This window comes from Verticillium alfalfae, genomic scaffold (genome assembly GCF_000150825.1).
Source record: "Verticillium alfalfae VaMs.102 supercont1.9 genomic scaffold, whole genome shotgun sequence".
NCBI classification, from domain to species: domain Eukaryota; kingdom Fungi; phylum Ascomycota; class Sordariomycetes; order Glomerellales; family Plectosphaerellaceae; genus Verticillium; species Verticillium alfalfae.
In genome coordinates, this window is record NW_003315030.1 from 91458 (window position 1) to 109455 (window position 17998).

The 17998-nt window shown below is 55.8% G+C and overlaps 7 protein-coding genes across 7 annotated transcripts; 4 read left to right on the forward strand and 3 right to left on the reverse strand.

Annotated features, from left to right (window-relative positions):
• Positions 1-2766: 2766 nt before the first annotated feature.
• VDBG_06986 (conserved hypothetical protein) lies at positions 2767-5430 on the forward strand (the record flags this gene model as incomplete). The annotated part of the gene is made up of 4 exons (XM_003002369.1): positions 2767-2862; positions 2925-2982; positions 3168-5238; positions 5292-5430. The coding sequence occupies 4 exons, from the start codon at positions 2767-2769 to the stop codon at positions 5428-5430; spliced, it is 2364 nt and encodes a 787-aa protein (XP_003002415.1).
• Positions 5431-6944: 1514 nt separating this feature from the next.
• On the forward strand, positions 6945-8087 carry VDBG_06987 (glucanase B; the record flags this gene model as incomplete). Its single annotated transcript, XM_003002370.1, has 1 exon — positions 6945-8087. One exon carries the CDS (start codon positions 6945-6947, stop codon positions 8085-8087), a length of 1143 nt encoding a protein of 380 aa, XP_003002416.1.
• A 605-nt stretch (positions 8088-8692) lies between these two features.
• Positions 8693-10404, reverse strand: VDBG_06988 (peptidyl-prolyl cis-trans isomerase cyp8; the record flags this gene model as incomplete). Its single annotated transcript, XM_003002371.1, has 3 exons — positions 8693-9505; positions 9645-9795; positions 9839-10404. The coding sequence occupies 3 exons, from the start codon at positions 10402-10404 to the stop codon at positions 8693-8695; spliced, it is 1530 nt and encodes a 509-aa protein (XP_003002417.1).
• A 594-nt stretch (positions 10405-10998) lies between these two features.
• On the forward strand, positions 10999-12939 carry VDBG_06989 (PTM1; the record flags this gene model as incomplete). The annotated part of the gene is made up of 5 exons (XM_003002372.1): positions 10999-11070; positions 11159-11353; positions 11413-11779; positions 11959-12201; positions 12254-12939. The coding sequence occupies 5 exons, from the start codon at positions 10999-11001 to the stop codon at positions 12937-12939; spliced, it is 1563 nt and encodes a 520-aa protein (XP_003002418.1).
• A 176-nt stretch (positions 12940-13115) lies between these two features.
• VDBG_06990 (DUF185 domain-containing protein) lies at positions 13116-14722 on the reverse strand (the record flags this gene model as incomplete). The annotated part of the gene is made up of 2 exons (XM_003002373.1): positions 13116-14474; positions 14534-14722. The coding sequence occupies 2 exons, from the start codon at positions 14720-14722 to the stop codon at positions 13116-13118; spliced, it is 1548 nt and encodes a 515-aa protein (XP_003002419.1).
• Positions 14723-15035: 313 nt separating this feature from the next.
• Positions 15036-16479, forward strand: VDBG_06991 (cyclin-dependent kinase G-1; the record flags this gene model as incomplete). The annotated part of the gene is made up of 2 exons (XM_003002374.1): positions 15036-15568; positions 15633-16479. The coding sequence occupies 2 exons, from the start codon at positions 15036-15038 to the stop codon at positions 16477-16479; spliced, it is 1380 nt and encodes a 459-aa protein (XP_003002420.1).
• Positions 16480-16748: 269 nt separating this feature from the next.
• Positions 16749-17669, reverse strand: VDBG_06992 (conserved hypothetical protein; the record flags this gene model as incomplete). Its single annotated transcript, XM_003002375.1, has 2 exons — positions 16749-17470; positions 17531-17669. 2 exons carry the CDS (start codon positions 17667-17669, stop codon positions 16749-16751), a joined length of 861 nt encoding a protein of 286 aa, XP_003002421.1.
• Between the last annotated feature and the right edge of the window lie 329 nt (positions 17670-17998).

Here is a 17998-nt window from a genome sequence, read left to right on the forward strand (position 1 = left end):
AGGGATGGGGCATGTACTGTGCACAAGTGGGGTGCACTAAAGCAAGGCAAGGCAATGTCGGTGCATCACGCCAGGTATGCACACCGGCGTGGCTGATGCGATCAGAGCAAAGAGAGAAGGATGGCCGATGGACGGATGGGTGGGGGACGTACAATAAGGAGGTGGTGGCTCGTGCTGCCTCACCTGCCTCACTCTGTTGCTCCCGTTATGCGGGCCGTGGGCTGTAGCCGTCGATGGTCTGTGGTTGCAGTGACGACAACGCGATGGCCACTCAGGCGTGGCGCAACGCGGCGCACGGTAGTGAATCCGGCCCATCCCTATCGTCCTTGTTTCTAGGATATCAGAGTGGCACAGCTGAGGCATGATGATGGAGGTCGAATGAACAGTTGGTTTGTCATGCTGAATGCGATCCACTTGAGTCGCGTCAAGTGGATTGAGATTACATGGTACACGTCCAGACAACAAGCACCGCGATGGGCTTCAGCGCACTACCGACGATACAATGGGCGGACACTGAGACGCAAGGATTGCTGGGGCGAGAGGGACGATTGGGCACGAAATAGCAAGACAGCGCGGCCGCGGGCAAGGCCGTAGTAGCCACATTCGTCGCCCCGCCGACCCCTCCAACAAGTGACCCCCCCCCCCTCCTCCTGCTTCTGGACGGCCCCTCCTGCTGGCCATGCACCCTTCCTCCCCCTTCTCCCTCAGCCTTCCCCCCCTCCTTCTTCCGTCACGTTTTCCGGACTCTTCCTGCATCCCGTTCGTTCTCATCAGACTTTACGTGACGGGACGGGACGGGACTGGACTGTGCGCTACCACCTTCTATCGTGACGCGACGGTGGAAATTAACACTGGGTACGAGCAACGCAGATAGTGGAGAACGGGTCTTCTCCTTTTATTCCCACAGACCAGTCATGGCAGGGATGCTCTCTCCCCAGTTCCAACTTCCTTTGGGCCACCCGGGGAACAGCCCGACTGGTACCGCGGCCTCTATTGACCCCACCTGTTACGAGAGTGGCTCCGTTCTGCAATGCTGAGAGGGGCATCGGTGGACGGAAGCTCCAGAAAGAGCTCTTCCAAAGCAGCCCCGTTCATCCCCAAGCAGCTCCAACAGCTCCAGAAGCTCCATCTCTACTGCGTGCCTACCGCGTGTCCGGTAATGTGCGTTGCGCCTGCATCTGGGGGGGAGGGCTCCAGCTGCCAGCCAGCCCGGGGGGCCCAGGGGGCTGGCTCACCTCACCGACTTGGGAAAGGTAGGTCAAGTCCCGCGATGGAGCGCTAGTCCTGTACGTTTTGTACAGCAAAGCAAGTTGAATGAGTGCCGATGTGTCTAGGAGGCCCCATCACCTCGAGAAAAGCACTGTGACGGTGACAGGGAGCAAAGGGAACGTCAGGAGCGACGGCAGCGACAGGAACGACATGTTCGATCGGAGAGGAGCAAACTGAACCCAAGAGTGGAGGAAACCTTGCTATCCAACACATTTGGACCTGTCAGTGGCCGAGGCAACACCGTCAAACGGATACGTTTCCCTTGGGACTCACCTGTCAGTCAAGTCAAGCCCGTGCCAGCCCTCGCCTGGAAGAAAATTTTTCTGATTCTCTTTTTCCCCCTTCCACTTTGCTTCTGTTTGGAACCGGCCCCTTTCCTTCCTCTACTTTCCGAACCCCCTGTGCACGTACCCTTCAATACACGAGTACTGACACTCGAATGTGTGGGTTTTTTTTTCTGGTACTGGGTGGGAGGTGTGGCTCGGGAGCTCGGAGGGGTTATAAGGGGAGAAGGGGGGCAATCAAAACCATCAACATTGAGTCGGTACCTGGCAGACTGTCCACGGCAGCTAGCTGCTTGTCGGAATTCGTTCCTTATTCCAGGCGAGATTAGCTGTCCCATGTCTCCCGAACGCCCAGGTGGAGGTGAATTTGTGCGGACTCAGTCTTCTTCGGACTGACAATGAGGTGACTCCACCACTGAGCACGACGCTACCGGGCCTGCTATGCTAGCAGGCATGTAGCTGCTAGCGCAGAGGTACCTGAATAGACCACGAGCCGAAGACCGGCACTGTGTGGGGTCTCCCCACCCCTCGCAAGGTGCACACGGCACACACGACACTGGGAACTGGGTACGCAGTGCTGGGCGCTGGCAACGGATCGCGCCTTCCTGCTATTCTCTCGCGCGCTGACACGATCATGCTTCCCCCTCCCCGCCTGGTGTCGCTGGTGCGCTGGAGTGCTGGCTGGCCGTGCTCTGATGGCCGCCCCTCCCTCCACTTTCCAGTGTCCCGCCTCTGCCCCCCCTTCCCCCTCCCCCCTTTGGTCACCTCAAAATCCCACCAGCAACGTCCCAAAAGTAATCTATCTCCCCCCCCCCGCCTTCTTTCCGTCCTTGACACTTCTCTCCTGTCACATCCATCTTCCCACATCCATCCTCAACGAGCCATCCCCCGCCGCGCAGCTGTCGATCAGAACAGTTGCATGCTCCCATCAAAGAAACCACATACCAAGGAACATCCCATGAGAATATCGAACCAAATGATCTCCCACATCGCTCAGACCCAAGCCACGCTTTAATCGCCCACGGCGTCGTGCGAGGGAGCGCCAGACGACTTCAACATCGCTCCTTCATCGAGTCCGCTCAACTGTGCTTTTGGAAGCCACTGTCCAGTCTTTGTCAACCGTCGACGTTCACTCTCCTTTTCTCGATCGCATTCATCGTCGAGCGCCAAAGAATCACTACGGAAAAGAAGCCCACCAGCCACCCTTTCCGAAATGCCTGCCAGTGTCGCTGTTCTGCCACCGGCAGTCCCCGCAGCACCGGCATCTCGAAAGACTTCGCTTGCGCCGGAACGCAAGTACAAATGCCAGGTATGTTTAATTTGTCGAATCCCATGGAAGGCGTGACCTCTCCATACTGACACGCTGCACAGTTTTGCGCTCGGCGCTTTTCAGTCGATCTGAGCACCGGAAGCCGCCATGAACGATCTCGTGAGTTGCCTCCGACCCCCGTCTACTTTTGAGTCGAGCCCTCTCCCCTCCACATGGCCACGCAGACCATCGATCGCTGGCCTTTTCTCGTACACTCCCCTTGTATATGTGTGAAAATGGTATGACTGACTCGTTCGTGCCACAGATACCAAAGAACGCCCCTTCAAGTGCATGAAGTGCCGCAGTACCTTTCGTCAGGCGTGACCTTTCTTCTTTCGACACGACCGAACCGGTGCATGCTCGCGATGCGTCAGGACCTCCACTTCACAGTGACTCGAAGCGCAGGAAGCCGCGTGGTGGCCCGGCCAAGTCCCCGATAGCCATTGATACGTCCGCTCTTGAACAAATCGAAGCCACTAGCGATGGTATTTTCGATGTTGAGACAGCTGCCATGCTGGTGGCCGACCTTCACCACAAGGCCACGGCTGCCATGCGCAACGGAAGCTATGATGGAAACTCGCCAACGCCGTATTCCCCTCGCGGATCCGCCCTGCTGGAGCCCTCAGTGACATACCCCTCCGGCGCGATAGCGTTGCCTCAGTGGGACTCTTTCATGCCCCAGTCCGCCGCCGAGTCCAAAGCCCACTCCATCACGTCTTCCACGTCAGGCTCTTTCGAGTCTCAACAGTCGTTCACCACGTCGAGCACAATGCAGCCCCACATCAACCAGTTGCCTCCACTCAACGGTCAGACCTGTAATGGTTTGGTGCCGGCGCTGCAGTCCATGATCAGCTCGTTGCCCAATTCGACTGTGGGTACGCCCGTGACGCACAGCTCGCACATGATGCACGAAAACGCTGCGTTCCAGACCCCGCAAGTCGCCAACGACGATGCCCGCAATCTGATTCTCGACAACATTAGGGCCATGGATTCGGAGCACGCCATTCCTGACGGCTTCCGCCTTCCCAGCTTGGCGTCGCTGAACCGGTATCTGTCGACGTACTTCGGCCTCTTCCACCACCACCTGCCTTTCCTTCACCCGGCCTCTTTCGACCCCACTTGTGTGTCTCCGGCGCTGCTTCTTGCTGTTCTGAGCATTGGCGCCCTGTACGCCTTCGATCAAGACCAGGCCTACATGCTACATATTGGCTCCAAGGTCCTCGTCAGTCAGTTCCTCCAGAACAAGGAAAATTTCAGCTCGAGGAAGTGCCCTCTCTGGACCATGCAGGGCTCATTGGTCAACATGATCTTTGCCAGCTGGAGTGGCGATCCCAAGGGCTTGGAGTGGGCTTGCTCGATCAAAAGTCTGCTTGCCAATATGGTGGCCGGAAACCGGTACGAACTGAAGCTTCGGCAGGAGGCCCGTGGAGACGCCCAGCCCAGTCGTGCCGAATGGGTTGAAGACGAAGGCTGCCGTCGTACATACTACGCTGTCTACATCTTCTTCGGTCTGCTGACTCTCTCCTACAACCATACTCCCGCCATAAGCTTCAACGAGTTCGAGGATCTCCACTTGCCTTCCTCAGAGGGCCTCTGGAACCTCAAGGTAGCAGACGATGCCACGTGGGCCGAGCAAATGAAGAGTTTGCCTGTTGTGACTTTCATGGAGGCGCATGACAATCTGTTCCAGGGAGAGACACTCAGGTACAGCGCGTTTGCAAGCCGTGTCATGATCAACGCGCTCTTTCTCGAAGTTTGGTACCACAAGCGTAGCCCGGAGGCTTTGCAGGACGTGGTGACAGAATACAAGCTGCGCCTCGCTCTGGAGACGTGGGAGAAGTCCCTCGAACTCTGTGAGCCGGAGACGTCGGCTGTACCCCTCAGCGCCCCTCACAAGGGACACCCTCTCATCTTCAATGCGAAGGCGCTGTATCGCAATGCACGAGCTCGTCTCGAGGTGGACCTCAAGGCCGTGCAGGAAGCCCTTCGCTACCACGATTCGTACGAAGTTGCGGCTGCCATGTCAAACGCTCGTGATCGTGTGAAGAGATCAAGTGAAATGATCAAGGTCATCCAGGAGTGTTACAACTGTATTGAGATTGCTGTGGTGCAGGGTGTGCGGTGGGTCGCGCGGACATCGCCCACCAACTGGAGTGTTGAGCATGCGCTCTGTGGTCTTGATCTCATAATCATTCTCTCTCTGTGGCTTTATCGTCTGGAACATGACGAGGAACCTGCCACGGAGGAGGAATTGGCCATGTACAACAAGGTTAGACTCCTCTTCGACAAGGACCTCGATGAGGCCTACGCCACACAGCTCAGTTCTGTCGTGGCCAGGCTTTGGGGCTCCATGCTCGACGAGGTGGTCGTATGGGGGTAAGTTGTATTGACTGTCTTCTGATGACCCGTTGGCTAACGCATTCTACCAGAATCACCCGACTCATGGGCGAATCATTCCGCCATCACGCGCAGGCGCTCGTCGGATACGTCGACGATATGGAGGCGTCCTCAAATGTATCAACCCCGTCTATGATTTCTCAAGGGGCTGATGAGGATAGCGTGTATTAGTTCGAAAGAGACGACTGAAACGATTTCCTTTGTTTTCTGAAGGGTTTGCACGGGGGTGGTCTCCGTTTTCCTTGGCATCATATACCTCTTGGTTCACATCAGGCGTTACGGGACCCGAGGACTTATCCCAGCGCCGCCGTCCAGCCTTCGCGCTGCGAAAGTGGGAGGGTGCTGACGGCGCGGGGCTGCAGGCTTTGCGTGTTCCGCATACGCTGCGTTGCATTTTGGTTTCCTTGACTCTTTCCGTCACCTTTTTCTTGGACTCTTTCCTTCGCAATCGGGTCTGGCCTCGGATCAAGGGCAATAATGGGCTGGATGACTTGAGTGGCGGCTCACCACAGCTTGCGATGTGCTAGAAAGGAAGGGGATACTCGCACTTGCAAGCTATGGAGCGGTCCTCTTCGTGTTGGCTGGTCCAGAACTGGTCTCGCTGTAACGGACCCTGCGTTTCGCCTTTCGCTGCCGAACAGGTTGATTTTGACCGACGGCACATAACTATTTCCTAATTACTCAGGCTGCGATGTCGCGTCGATTCATTTCCTCACCCTCGGTACCTTCTCTTTACTTGACTGCGTTTCCTTATTCTTTTGCTCATCGTATCAATTTGTCTGTTGCATTTCATCTCGTCTTGCTTGCTTTTCGCTTTTTATTTTCTGCTTCGTTTCGCCCCTGACTTTTCAGATACCTTGTTCGATATACAGATTGCACCTGTTGATTCCCTTGGAAGGATGGGGTTCTGATGGAAGCTGAAAGGCAGCGATGGGTTGGGCTAAGGTAGATTTCTTTGCGAACAGCACGACATCTCTCCTGATCCAGACAGGCGGGTTAATGGTGGCAAGGGTCGGGACTGGGATGGCGAGCTGTGCGCAAGCATGTGTACCTGTAGAAAGGCCCACTTGGAGTTTTCGTCGTGCATATGGTTTCCAGCTTGATTCTTTTCCTTTCGCAGTCAATATCACATCTCTTCCAACATTAATGCTCGCGAGATATCGGTCAGGATGCGGTGAGCTGTTATGTACACGACAGCACATAACTGGGTGCTTCAGCAAACCTCCCCAGCTGACGAAACTGCTGATCATGTAGGCAGTCTATCTAGCGAGGTTGCCATCCTGTAGCAAGAACCCTTCGCGTGGTCCGTCTCGCCGTCTCGCCGAGAGAGGCATTGTGTCTCCGTGGTGGGTAGGTAGGGTTACAAGCTCAAGTCCTAAGGACGCGATGAGCAGATATCTTCGGCAGCGAGTGTGCATGGACATTTCGAGGACGTTGAAAGCCGCTCGGCGATGTACATACTAGGCAACACAGAAGTACCTCGTTAGGCTCAGGGTTCCGCGCATCTCCATGACTGATGATGATGATGCGGAGCTCATCCCTGTTTCCAGCGACCCACACTCCCCGCAGCATGACGATGCGGGGAATGGAGGCGGCGCCAGCTCCGAGTGAAGCAAGATTCCCATAACTACCTTGCTTCATAGCTCCGCGATGCAACTTTGTCACCACTTGTCTCCTCCGCCGCCATGACGCGACCCACACTGGACATTGTGCTGAAGAACAATACAACGTCTGACAAGGCATATGCGCACATCACGGGTCTAGACTTGAACAAGAACAATGCCGTCTTTATACTCCGCGCTGATGGGCATTCGGCCTACTACCCAGCCTCTCCCAAGGATATCTTGAAGCCGCTGGAAGCAGACTGCAACATCCCTCTCGGGCTCAGGGGGTCATCCACAAAAGTCACAATCCCCCAAATCGCCGGCGGTCGCATTTGGTTCTCGCTTGAGGGCCCTCTGACATTCCTGCTGAACCCAGGACCGGCTGTTGTCGAACCCTCGGCCACAAACCCCTCTGATCCCAACTACAACCTGAACTGGGGGTTCTGCGAGCTCACCTACAACGCTGCACAGCTGTACGTCAACATTTCCTACGTTGACTTTGTCAGCTTGCCTATCGCGCTGCAGCTCGAGACCGATGACGGCAAGGTCACTACTGTACCGGGCTTCCCCGCCAACGCCCTCGACGCCGTCTGTGACGCACTCGTTGCGCAGGACACCGACGACAAGGCCGGCTGGTCACGTCTTGTCGTGCGCGCAGCGGATGGAAAGGCAAACCTGCGCGCCCTGAGCCCCAACTCGGCCATGGTTATGAACCCAGATCTTCTCAATACGTACTTCCAGTCCCACGTTGACAGCGTCTGGAAGAAGTATCGAGATAATGACCTCGTCGTGCATACACAGGCTGAGTGGGGCGACGTCAAGGGGCGCGTAGGTGGCGACGACAAGCTGACCTTTGAGGGCATCGGCTCCTTCGCCCGCCCGTCCACCCGCGACATCTTCGGCTGCAGTTCGGGGCCGTTTGCTGGGTACCCCGCCGACAAGGCTGCCGCCATGGGCAACATCGGGGCACGCCTGGCGGCTGCTTTGAATCGATCGACGTTGCTGTCCAACGGTCGCCAGCCTGAGGATGAAAAGGTTGAGGCCTATTATCAGGAGCCTGAGACAAACCACTATTCGCGAATCTGCCACGAGGTGAGCCTCGAGGGGCGGGGTTACGCCTTTCCATATGACGATGTGGGCCCCGCCAATGGCCATGATCAGTCTGGGTGTTTGTTTGACTCGAATCCCAAGGTCCTCACGGTCACAGTGGGTGGAGCGCAGTAATGCGGATGTCAGATGTATTGACTCGAAATGCGAATGTGTTCTTTACCGTGCCAGTCTGTGCATGTACTGCTCTATCCAGCATGCTGTGCGCAACGTTGATATGCCAAAAGGCAACTCTGCGCATATGTGGCCATCTTTGAAACGGTCTAGCATGGAAGCAGTGTCAGCCTCCCAAGAGTTCAGACTTGCTTCATGTCAGCCCGCACATATCACGGTCGAGGACCTGACGGTGATGGTTCTCGTGCTCCGTTGCAGCGTCGAAAAGGCTGCCACGTTCCACTGGTTCGCTGCATACACACGGCATGCTCCAACATTGTCCGTCACGCGAATCCCCGAAGGTGACCACGGAGCTCTAGTATAGACGGGCTTTCGGCTGGCGGTCATTAAGCTTCCGCCCCCGCAACTTCTTGAGCCAAAAGCAGCCTCAGGACTAATCTGCCCTCAAATGAATGCACTTGCGAAAGCCAGCCGAACAGACTAGCACGGCGCCATTTCAGAGCGTAGACCAGACGAGAACAACCCACGCCGGCAGGATCATGGCGTCGTTCTGGCCGCTCGCCGTCAACGTTGATAATCAGCGCGGCCAAGTAAGTGTAGCGCTTCTTTCACCAGTTGTCGAAATTGCCAAAGCCGCCACTCTTTGCCTTCTTCTTCGGCGGCTCGTTCCATGTGTCCAGGTGGTTCCCTACCACTTCCTCGCTGGGCTGTTGTGAGGACAAATACTTCCCTACTCCGCCTCCAGTGGTTTCGCCGGCAGAAGTGCCATCAGCGCGGAGTCTCTTGCCCGTCCACGTGGTACGGTCATCTTCCGTGCCACCACTTAGCTTGATGGCCTCCTTGGCCTTGTCGGCCTTTTCGCGCTCCAGCTTCTGCTTCTGGAATTCATCAAAGGGATCCACATAAACCACAACGTTTTTCATGACAATGTCGTTGATAGGGCGATCGGAGCTGTCTGTAGCCACATTCTCAATCTTGGAGAGGACATCCAGTCCCCCAACAACCTTGCCGAAGATGGTGTGCTTGCGGTCCAAATGCTTAGCAGCGCGGTAAAGAATGAAGAACTGGCTCGAATTTGTGTTCTTGCCCTTGTTGGCCATGCTCAGCAAGCCGCGCGCTTCGTGTGTCAGAGGGCCCTCGAATTCGTCCTGAAAGTTCTTGCCCCAGATGCTTGTGCCACCTTTGCCCGTCCCTGTGGGGTCTCCGCCCTGAATCATGAAGTTGCGGATGTTGCGGTGGAAAGCTACTCCGTTGTAGTATCCCTTCTGAGCGAGCTTGATAAAGTTCCATACAGCACGAGGAGCGAATTCTGGGAACAGCTCAATGTTGAGCTCACCAAGGTTTGTTTCGATACGAACGTAGCCTGAAGTCTTGATTCGCTTCGGCTTGAGCATGTATTCCTCGTCCGATATGAGCGCGCGCTCGCCGCTCGTCTCCGGGGTCAGTCCCGTGCTAGTGAAACTGGCGGCGGCACGTCCTGTGGTGTAGACGGCAGCATTCGGAGCCTGTTTCTTGTCGTTGATCATCGACGTCCTCGGGTGCGACGGCCATAGATTTGACAAGGGCACCGCCGGCCGCCGTTCGGTTCACATCGCCACCGGCCTCGCGCTCTTTGCGGGCTTTTTCCACGGCCAGCTTCGCCCTGATAACCTTGTCGCCGATGCGGCCTAGCGCATCGACGTTGACGTTGCCATTCTTGCGCTCCTCCTTCCTGCTCCTTAGTCAAGAGAGCCTCTTGGCCGTCGTTCAGGTACTTGAATTGGCTAAGGTCGCGGCTCGCGGCGTTTTGTGGGTCTTGAAGCGTGATGATGTCGGCGCGGGTGAAGTCCTCGTCGTCCACAAGATCCTTCCAGTTCTTCGCCTTGATGTTCATCTTCTGCACCGTATCCCACGCAAAGACATTGGCGTAGGCGCCATGCCGAATGGCAACGATATGTGTATTGTCGGTGAAGACTTTGTACGAGACAGGATCAATGAGATCGCCGCGGCCGTCGCTGAAACCAGGCGTGCGCGAGTCGGTCTCGGCGTTGCGAGCAAAGTTGAGCCTGATGAGGTCCTTGGCGCTTAGCGGCTCGCCATCCACGGGATTCGTCTTGTGCTTCTGGAGCCATGAGTCGATGACCTCCACATCGAATATGGTGCCGCTACTGGTGCACACGGGGTTCTTGAAGGGCTGGAGGCTGGCGGCACAGAAATTGAAAGGCAGTCGGCGAAAGGAAGCACCACCTGAGCGCGACTTGGCGCCGGCGGAAGCCGAGTAGTTGTCGCCGCTGGACCACTCGCTGTGGGTGATGTAAAGTTTGTCGGTGCCTTTTCCCATTGTCACTTGCTGGGAGTCTCGCGAGAGCTTGATGGGATGCTGTAGTCGTGGAGTTCCGAGCGAACCTCTGGCCGGGCTCAGATGGGTCCAGTGTTCGCTGTTGAGGTACTGGTAGACTTTACTGTGGACCTCGAGCGTCCCGCGTCATACCTAGACGGCCCCAAGCACGCGCCTAGTGGACCACCTAGCCTTGTCCCAGGTAGGTAGGTGTCTGCCTACCTAGGTACGTTAGGTGTCCTCGACCTCCACTCGGCTTTGAAGTAAGGTGGGAGCACTCTCTTTCGCGGGAGCCTTGTCGCAGCTCATCTTTGACCACACCCATCCCTTCCGGCACACGGTTTAGAACGCGGTATCATTCATCACAGCTCAAGCAATCAGACAACCATTGACGAGTTAGCGGCACATCTCGGGATATCTCTTTGATTCCCAGCAGTGTCTCCCTCAACGCCGACAGCGCCAGCCCAACTTCGAGGCATGCGCTTCACTGCTTCAAGCATTCGATCAACCCAGACAGGCTGTCTATAGCTTCCTAGCTGCTGATAAAACCTGAGGCCGCAGCATCTTCGTCGCGACTCGACGTCGCCCAGCTTCGCCATGAAGTCATGGATGTCCGGCCTCGTCATGGGCCTGTGCCTATGGACGGCCCATGCCATGGAAGTCAAGATAGTATGTGAAATGCCCAATCCGGCCCGCCGGCACTCCCACATCCAGAAACATGTACTCTATACAGACCCTAATTCCATCTCCCTTGTAGGATCAGACAGATGAGAATCGACAACGATGCGCCGGAATGTACAGCCGCAAGGCCTGGGGAGGACCGGTCGACCCCTATATCAACATATTGTTCCCCGCTGTTCAGACCGACAAGGACGCTGTCGTGAGCGTCGTCGTTTTCGAGTGGAAGGACGAAGAACTCATTGGAATTCGTGAGAACCCCGAGTCGCTTAAAGTAAGCTTTTCTTCTGGCACATGTTCGTTGCGGTCGACATGATCTGACCTCAATATCAGAAAATCGGCATTTGCGAAGACAAGTGGGTAAAGAAGGGATACTGCAACGAAACCGATATAGGAGAGTTCATTTTGGCTGAAGGCGCCACCGAAAAGTCCAAGAGCCTGATCCAGACTTACGCTGTCAACCTCAAGGATCCCGGCAAACCTACAAAGTACATGATCTCTCAGACAGGCTACTACTGCGTCTTGACCGATCGCTTTACCGCGCAGAACTACGAGGCCGTTGTCGAGTTCCGCAACGCTTATGGCGAGCTTCCAGCGACCCAGATACCTAAGCTGCCTTTCTACGGAGGTGTTACTATCCTCTACGCCCTAGTTGCGGTGTTCTGGGGTTTCCTTTACTACCAACACCGACATGATATCCGTAAGGACCATGCGAATGGTACTGTATGAGGATCCATGCTAACAGTGTCAAGTGCCTGTGCAAAACTACATCACTGCAATTCTGATCTTCCTGGTCGTCGAAATGTTGATGACTTGGGGCTTCTATGGTATGTTCTGCCTCGCATTATCCTGGAGCCAATGTCCACTGACGCGCTTCAGACTATCTCAATCGCAACGGCTCAAACATCGGTTCCAAGGTTCTTCTCGTATTGGTGGCCATACTGAATGCCTTCCGAAACTCGTTTTCCTTCTTCCTACTCCTCATCGTCTGTATGGGCTACGGCGTGGTCAAGCACACGCTTGGCCGGACCATGATCTGGGTGCGCTGGCTAGCCATCGCGCACTTTGTCTTTGGCCTCGTTTATGCAGTCACCAGCCTGCTTGTCACTCCGGACGAAGCTGGTAAGTCGTCACTGGAAATATATTGCTCGAGCCGACTGCTAATCTCAACAAGGCATCTTCGTTCTGTTGATTGTCCTTCCCCTGGCGAGCACGCTCACTGCGTTTTACGTGTGGACCTTGAACTCTCTGAACTTTACGCTTAAGGATCTCAGGGAGCGCAAGCAGCATACTAAAGAAGCCATGTATAAGAAGCTCTGGTGGTGCATTCTCATCAGCATCTTTGTTATCTTTGGCTTCTTCTTCTTCAACAGTTTCTCATTCGCCTCGGTCAATGATCCGGACTATGTGCCTTTCCACTGGAAGTCTCGTTGGTTCATTCTCGACGGCTGGCTTAACTTGGTCTACTTTGCCGACGTTGCGTGGATAGCATACGTCTGGCGGCCTACTGCCAACAACCGCCGCTTCGCCATGAGTGACGAGATTGCTCAGGACGACGACGGCACTTTCACCATGGCGGATATTGGAGCGCCCGATGACTCGGACGACGAGGAGGCTCAGCTTGGCAAGGACACCAACGCGCGGCAGACACTGCAGGAGCAGCTGTACACCCAGCCTGGCTCAACAACGCGCGCTGGTCAAGCGGGCGCATCCGCCGGTGCCTCTACAGTGCCAACACAAAGGAACCTGCCTAGAGAGTCACTTGACGGTGAGACCATCTTCGCCGTTGGTGAGGATGGTGACAGATTCTCGGATGACTCGGACGAAGAGAATGCGAAGCTGGTTCATTCTGGAAAATAAGCGGGGTTGAATATTTCTTTGGCCACGCTACATCATGTATGAATAGGGATTGCACTACAGCGGCGCCAATAACGAATTGATTACAGTAGAGAGCACCAACGCGCTCATGTGGGCAGATCTTGATACCATGTCTCCCTTCTCATAATCGTACATACTGTACACTGACTACACCAAGGTCAAACATCGCCGCCGAACCCGACCGGCCGTCTCTGCCCGTCGTTCTCCGGTAAAATCGCCATGACCTTGTAGACCTTGCCCATACCCCCAGGGCCCCTATCCACCAGCCTGCGCCATGACTTCTCGATATCCTCAGCCCTCTCTTTCGGCAGGCCAGCCCGGTTGCTCAGCATCTCTGCCCTCTCTTTGATGCCCATCTGACCGAGGAAGGCCGCCTGCTCAACCGGGCCATGCACCTCGACACCGTCACTCGCTTCGGTGACAGCCTCAGCGAGGGCAGCAAAATCTACATCAGCGCTAAGATCGACGAGCCCAGGCTCGGTGAAGGGGTTGACACGACGGTGGCGACGAATACCGCGCAATGAGTTGATCGGTATCGTGTCCTCGGTGCCGTAATCGAGAATCAGGGCAGCCCCGGCGGGCCGCTTTCTCGGCGCCTCGGCCGTGCCGCCGATGCGGGCGGCGAGGTCACCGGCGAACATGCTCGCGTCGGGACAGACCTCGATCACGGAGCCCGGTACGGACTTCAGAGCTCGGTAGCGCTGGGATGACTCTGGTACATAAAGAGCATGCTTCGTCGGGGCCGGGGAGAGGGTGAGCTGGAACTCTGGTACCATCTCTTTCTGTTCAGACGTGGGTGTGTTGAGCGTTGCGTGGGTCGCATCCGGTGGTGTGGGCGAAACCACGAGCTCGCGCCATTCGAACACGGGAAGGGGGGCAGCCTCCACGACGGAAGGCTCTGGCTGGGTTGGTAAGTTTGGCGGGCTTGGGGTTGGCGTCCGAGGAGGTATGGGAGGAGGCGCTTTCTTCGCGCTCTGGAAGGCATGTATGGGCAAAGCGTCGAAGAATTCGTGCGCCACCATAAGGGGCATCTTTTCCGGGCCTTCCGGGATGGCCTTAACGACTCCGGTCCAAACGATGGGGATGTTGCCGTACTTGGATATGCTGTGATGGCCAATCTTGGACTCGGTCATGGCGGCATCTGGTCCGCACAGGAGGCTTTTCTGCGCCTCCCGCAGCGTTGGGCTTGCTTCCACCATGTATATGGCATCAATGCTACTGGCGAACTCCTTAAAGTTCTGGACTGTCCTGAGTATGTCGTCCATTAGGGTTCCTCGGCCTGGTCCCAGCTCGATCAACTCGACGCCCTTATTCGGCTTGCCCTGGCTCATCCACTCTGTGACGAACCAGATGCCCACAAGCTCGCCAAATATCTGTGAGATCTCCGGTGATGTAACAAAGTCGCCCTTGGTTCCGAACTGATCTCTTCCTTGTTCAATCAGGCCGGTGTAGTAGCCTCCAATATCACCCGTCATGCACATGCGCATATAACTGGCCAAGGGGACAGGACCGGTAATCTAGAGTCCCAAGTTAGCAATGAAAACATAAGTAAGGGGCGCCAGTGGGATATGCACACCGAAATCGCATCTGCAAGTTGTTTCGCCAGTGGCGTTGTCCATTTCCTGGCTTCGCTTTCGCTCTGGCGACGGCATGCGCTGCAAGACAAGCTCCGTGTAGCTTGCGACGGACGGAGAGTTTGCGGTCGTAGAACACATCGTGAGGCTTGGAAAATGAACTGAGGCGTAAACATAGTTCTGGTAGCCATGCTGACGCCAGTGGTCTAGGCGCTCGAAAGGCCACCCTGATAACGAATGAGGAGATGTCTGGAGGAGGAGAAGCCCTTCCTTTGGCCTGGCTGCGTCCACGCAAAAACATCAAGATCAGCGGCTTGAGCTTCCACGATGCGATAAGATAAGCGATTGGGCCAAGCCGGGCAGGGAACCAGCCCATCCACCAGCCTCGCAAGATCCAATACCAAAACGCTCATTGTATTGCCCGCGAGTCCAAACCTCTAAGCTCAAGTTCGACGCTCTTCCGATATCGCAATCGTACTTCCGACAACTCAGAGGATCTGCATCATGGCCGGCAGGTGGGCCGACACAGAAGAAGACGCCGCCTTCGAAGCAAAGCGGAAGCAAGAGAAGGAAGAGAAGAAGCGCCTGAAGGCGCAAAAGGCTGAGCAGCAACGCAGAGTTGAAGCAGAGCGCCAGACGCAGGAAGCAGAATTACAGGCGCCAGGCGCAGAAGAACATGACCGGCCTTCGAAGAGGCGGAAAACAACCCCAGAACACTACACAGCCGACGGAGACACCCAGGGAAACGCTAAGCTACTACGGTTCCCTTTGCGCTCGTGGGATAAGTGTCGCAGCGTCGAACGTTACGACAAGCTCAACGACATTGAAGAGGGCACTTATGGATGGGTCTCCCGGGCCAAAGACACTGCCACTGGCAAGGTTGTCGCGCTGAAGAGGCTGAAGCTTGAGCCGACAGACCACAACGGACTTCCAGTGACTGGGCTACGCGAGATTCAAATATTGAGGGATTGTCAACACAGAAATATTGTGAATCTTGAAGAGGTTGTGGTGGGCGACGACACGTCGAAAATAGAACAGTATGTGCCTTTCACTCTCATCAGACGGTCTGAAGAGTGCCTAGCTAACTGTAGTCTGGAACAGCATCTTCTTGGTTCTCGAGTTCGTCGAACACGACCTCAAGAGCATCCTTGAGGAGATGCCCGAGCCGTTCCTCCTTTCCGAAGTCAAACGCCTGCTCCTCCAGCTCACTTCAGGCATTACCTACCTCCACGAGAACTGGATACTACACCGCGACCTTAAGACTTCCAATCTGCTCCTCAACAACCGTGGACAGCTCAAGATAGCCGACTTTGGCATGGCACGTTACGTTGGCGACCCGGCGCCGAAGCTGACGCAGCTTGTCGTGACCCTCTGGTACCGCGCCCCCGAGCTCCTCCTCGGCGCTAAGACCTACGACTGGTCTGTCGACATGTGGAGCGTTGGCTGCATCATGGGCGAGATGCTCACGCGCGAGCCCCTCCTTCAAGGCAGCAACGAGGTAGACCAAGTGACCAAGATTTTCGAGCTTTGCGGTGTCCCGACGCAAGAGTCTTGGCCTACGTTCCGCAGCCTCCCCAACGCCCGTACACTGCGTTTGCCAAAGACGTCGCTCGTCACAGGGTCCATCATTCGTGCCAAGTTCACTTCGCTGACGAATGCGGGCTGCGGCCTGCTGAACGATCTGCTCGCCCTTGACCCAGACAAGCGACCCTCGGCCAAAGACATGCTGCAACACAAGTACTTCAGCGAGGACCCCAAACCCAAGCAAGAGAGCATGTTCCCCACCTTCCCTAGCAAAGCCGGCCAAGAACGAAGGAGGCGGCATGAACCCCATGCTCCGGGCCGCGGACAGCAAGCGGCAGATTTGAAAGAGGCCGACTTCAGTGGCATCTTCCAGGGGCGAGACAGAGAAGAACGTGGTGACGGGTTTCAATTACGCATGGTGTGAGATGTAGATAAAGAGACATGTGCAGTTGAGCAAAGAGACGAAATGATATCTACGCCGACATTATATCCATTACCCAGTATGATTGATGATGGTGAAGATCAACCCCGTTAAGACCGAACCTGTGTGGCCAACGCCGCCCGAAAAAAGCCACCAGTCCCAACCAATCCCAGCCGTTCGATTTGCGTGCATCGCTTGACAAGACAACCATGAACCAAACAGTTTTGTCAAGATTGTAGAGCAAAGCGCGAGAAGAAGCAGCAGGCACTCCATTAAAAAATGGTACCCGATACGAACCAGGTGAAGCTTGCTACCGTCGCGACACTCATAGTCAGGGCGAAACCAACAGCCTTGGAGTCAAATGCAGGAACACCAGCGTTACATGTCGGACAGGTCCAACCATCCTTTAAATCTTCGTAGCTGTTGGGTAGGTAAATGTCGAAAGTGAAGCTGTCATACGGGGCCAGGTAGCCGGGCCGGGGAGTGGCCTCAGGGCCCTCGTCAGAGTCGTAGACGACGAGAGTATATTTTCCGTTCGAAAGAGCCATCTCGGCACCGGCTGTAGCGTACTGCTCGGTCTCCCAGATGACGTTGTTGCCCATGGTTGAGTAGGTCATATTCTGCGTAACAGTCCAGACGTTGTTGCCCAAGGCCATGCTGATAAGCACATCGACAGCAGTCGGCTCGGCCTGGACGTTGGTGTAGTTCCATCCCAGCGTGATGTCATTGCCAGCCTTGTAAAGCTTGAGCGCCGGGTCGGTGGGGGCAGGGGTAGTCATCTGAATACCGCCGGCAGCCGCAAGGTCGTCGATCGAGGTCGTCCTTGTTGACGACCTAGTGTTCGTTCCGGTCGGGATCTCAGCCGTGTTCAAGCTGCCGCCCCTGCGGCCAGTGGTCGTGGCCGTCTCCTCTTCAGTGCCAGATCCGGTGGTGCGGGCTGAGCCCGTCGTTCGAGGCGCCTGGGTTGTCTCGGCAGCCGAGGCTTCTGCAGAAGCTATGAGGCTTTGTCAGCGTTTCCGTTGCATGCTAACATGCGGACCATGGCTGTACATACCAGAGGCATCAGCCGTGGTTCTCTCATCGTCGTTCTGACGGACGACTAGGGCATCAATCTCAGGGAGCCACTGAGGCCAGGCAGAGGCCAAGGGCGTCAGTGCTGCGAGGCAAACAGCAAGAGACTTGGTAGCCTTCATTGTGATTTTGGTCCCGATGATTCCAACGCTTTCGGCAAAGAAGTTTTCCGTTCTCTCTTATCAACAACGCGAACGAATGGGTTATCGCAGCCTTCCAGACGTCCACGGGCGAGGAGGTGCTCGTCCAGGTACTAGTGTTTGAAGGCGTGTTTTGGTCGGGCCCCTTTTCAGCCAACGAGAGCGAGTGGCAGCGATCAAGTCGTGGATGATATTAAAATGAAATGATAATGGAGGGGTGAAGTTGAAGGAAGAAGAAGAAGAAGAAGAAGGCGAACGATTGTGAGAAGCGAGTGTCACAAGGCAATGCTGCTTGTAGAGAGATGGGGTTG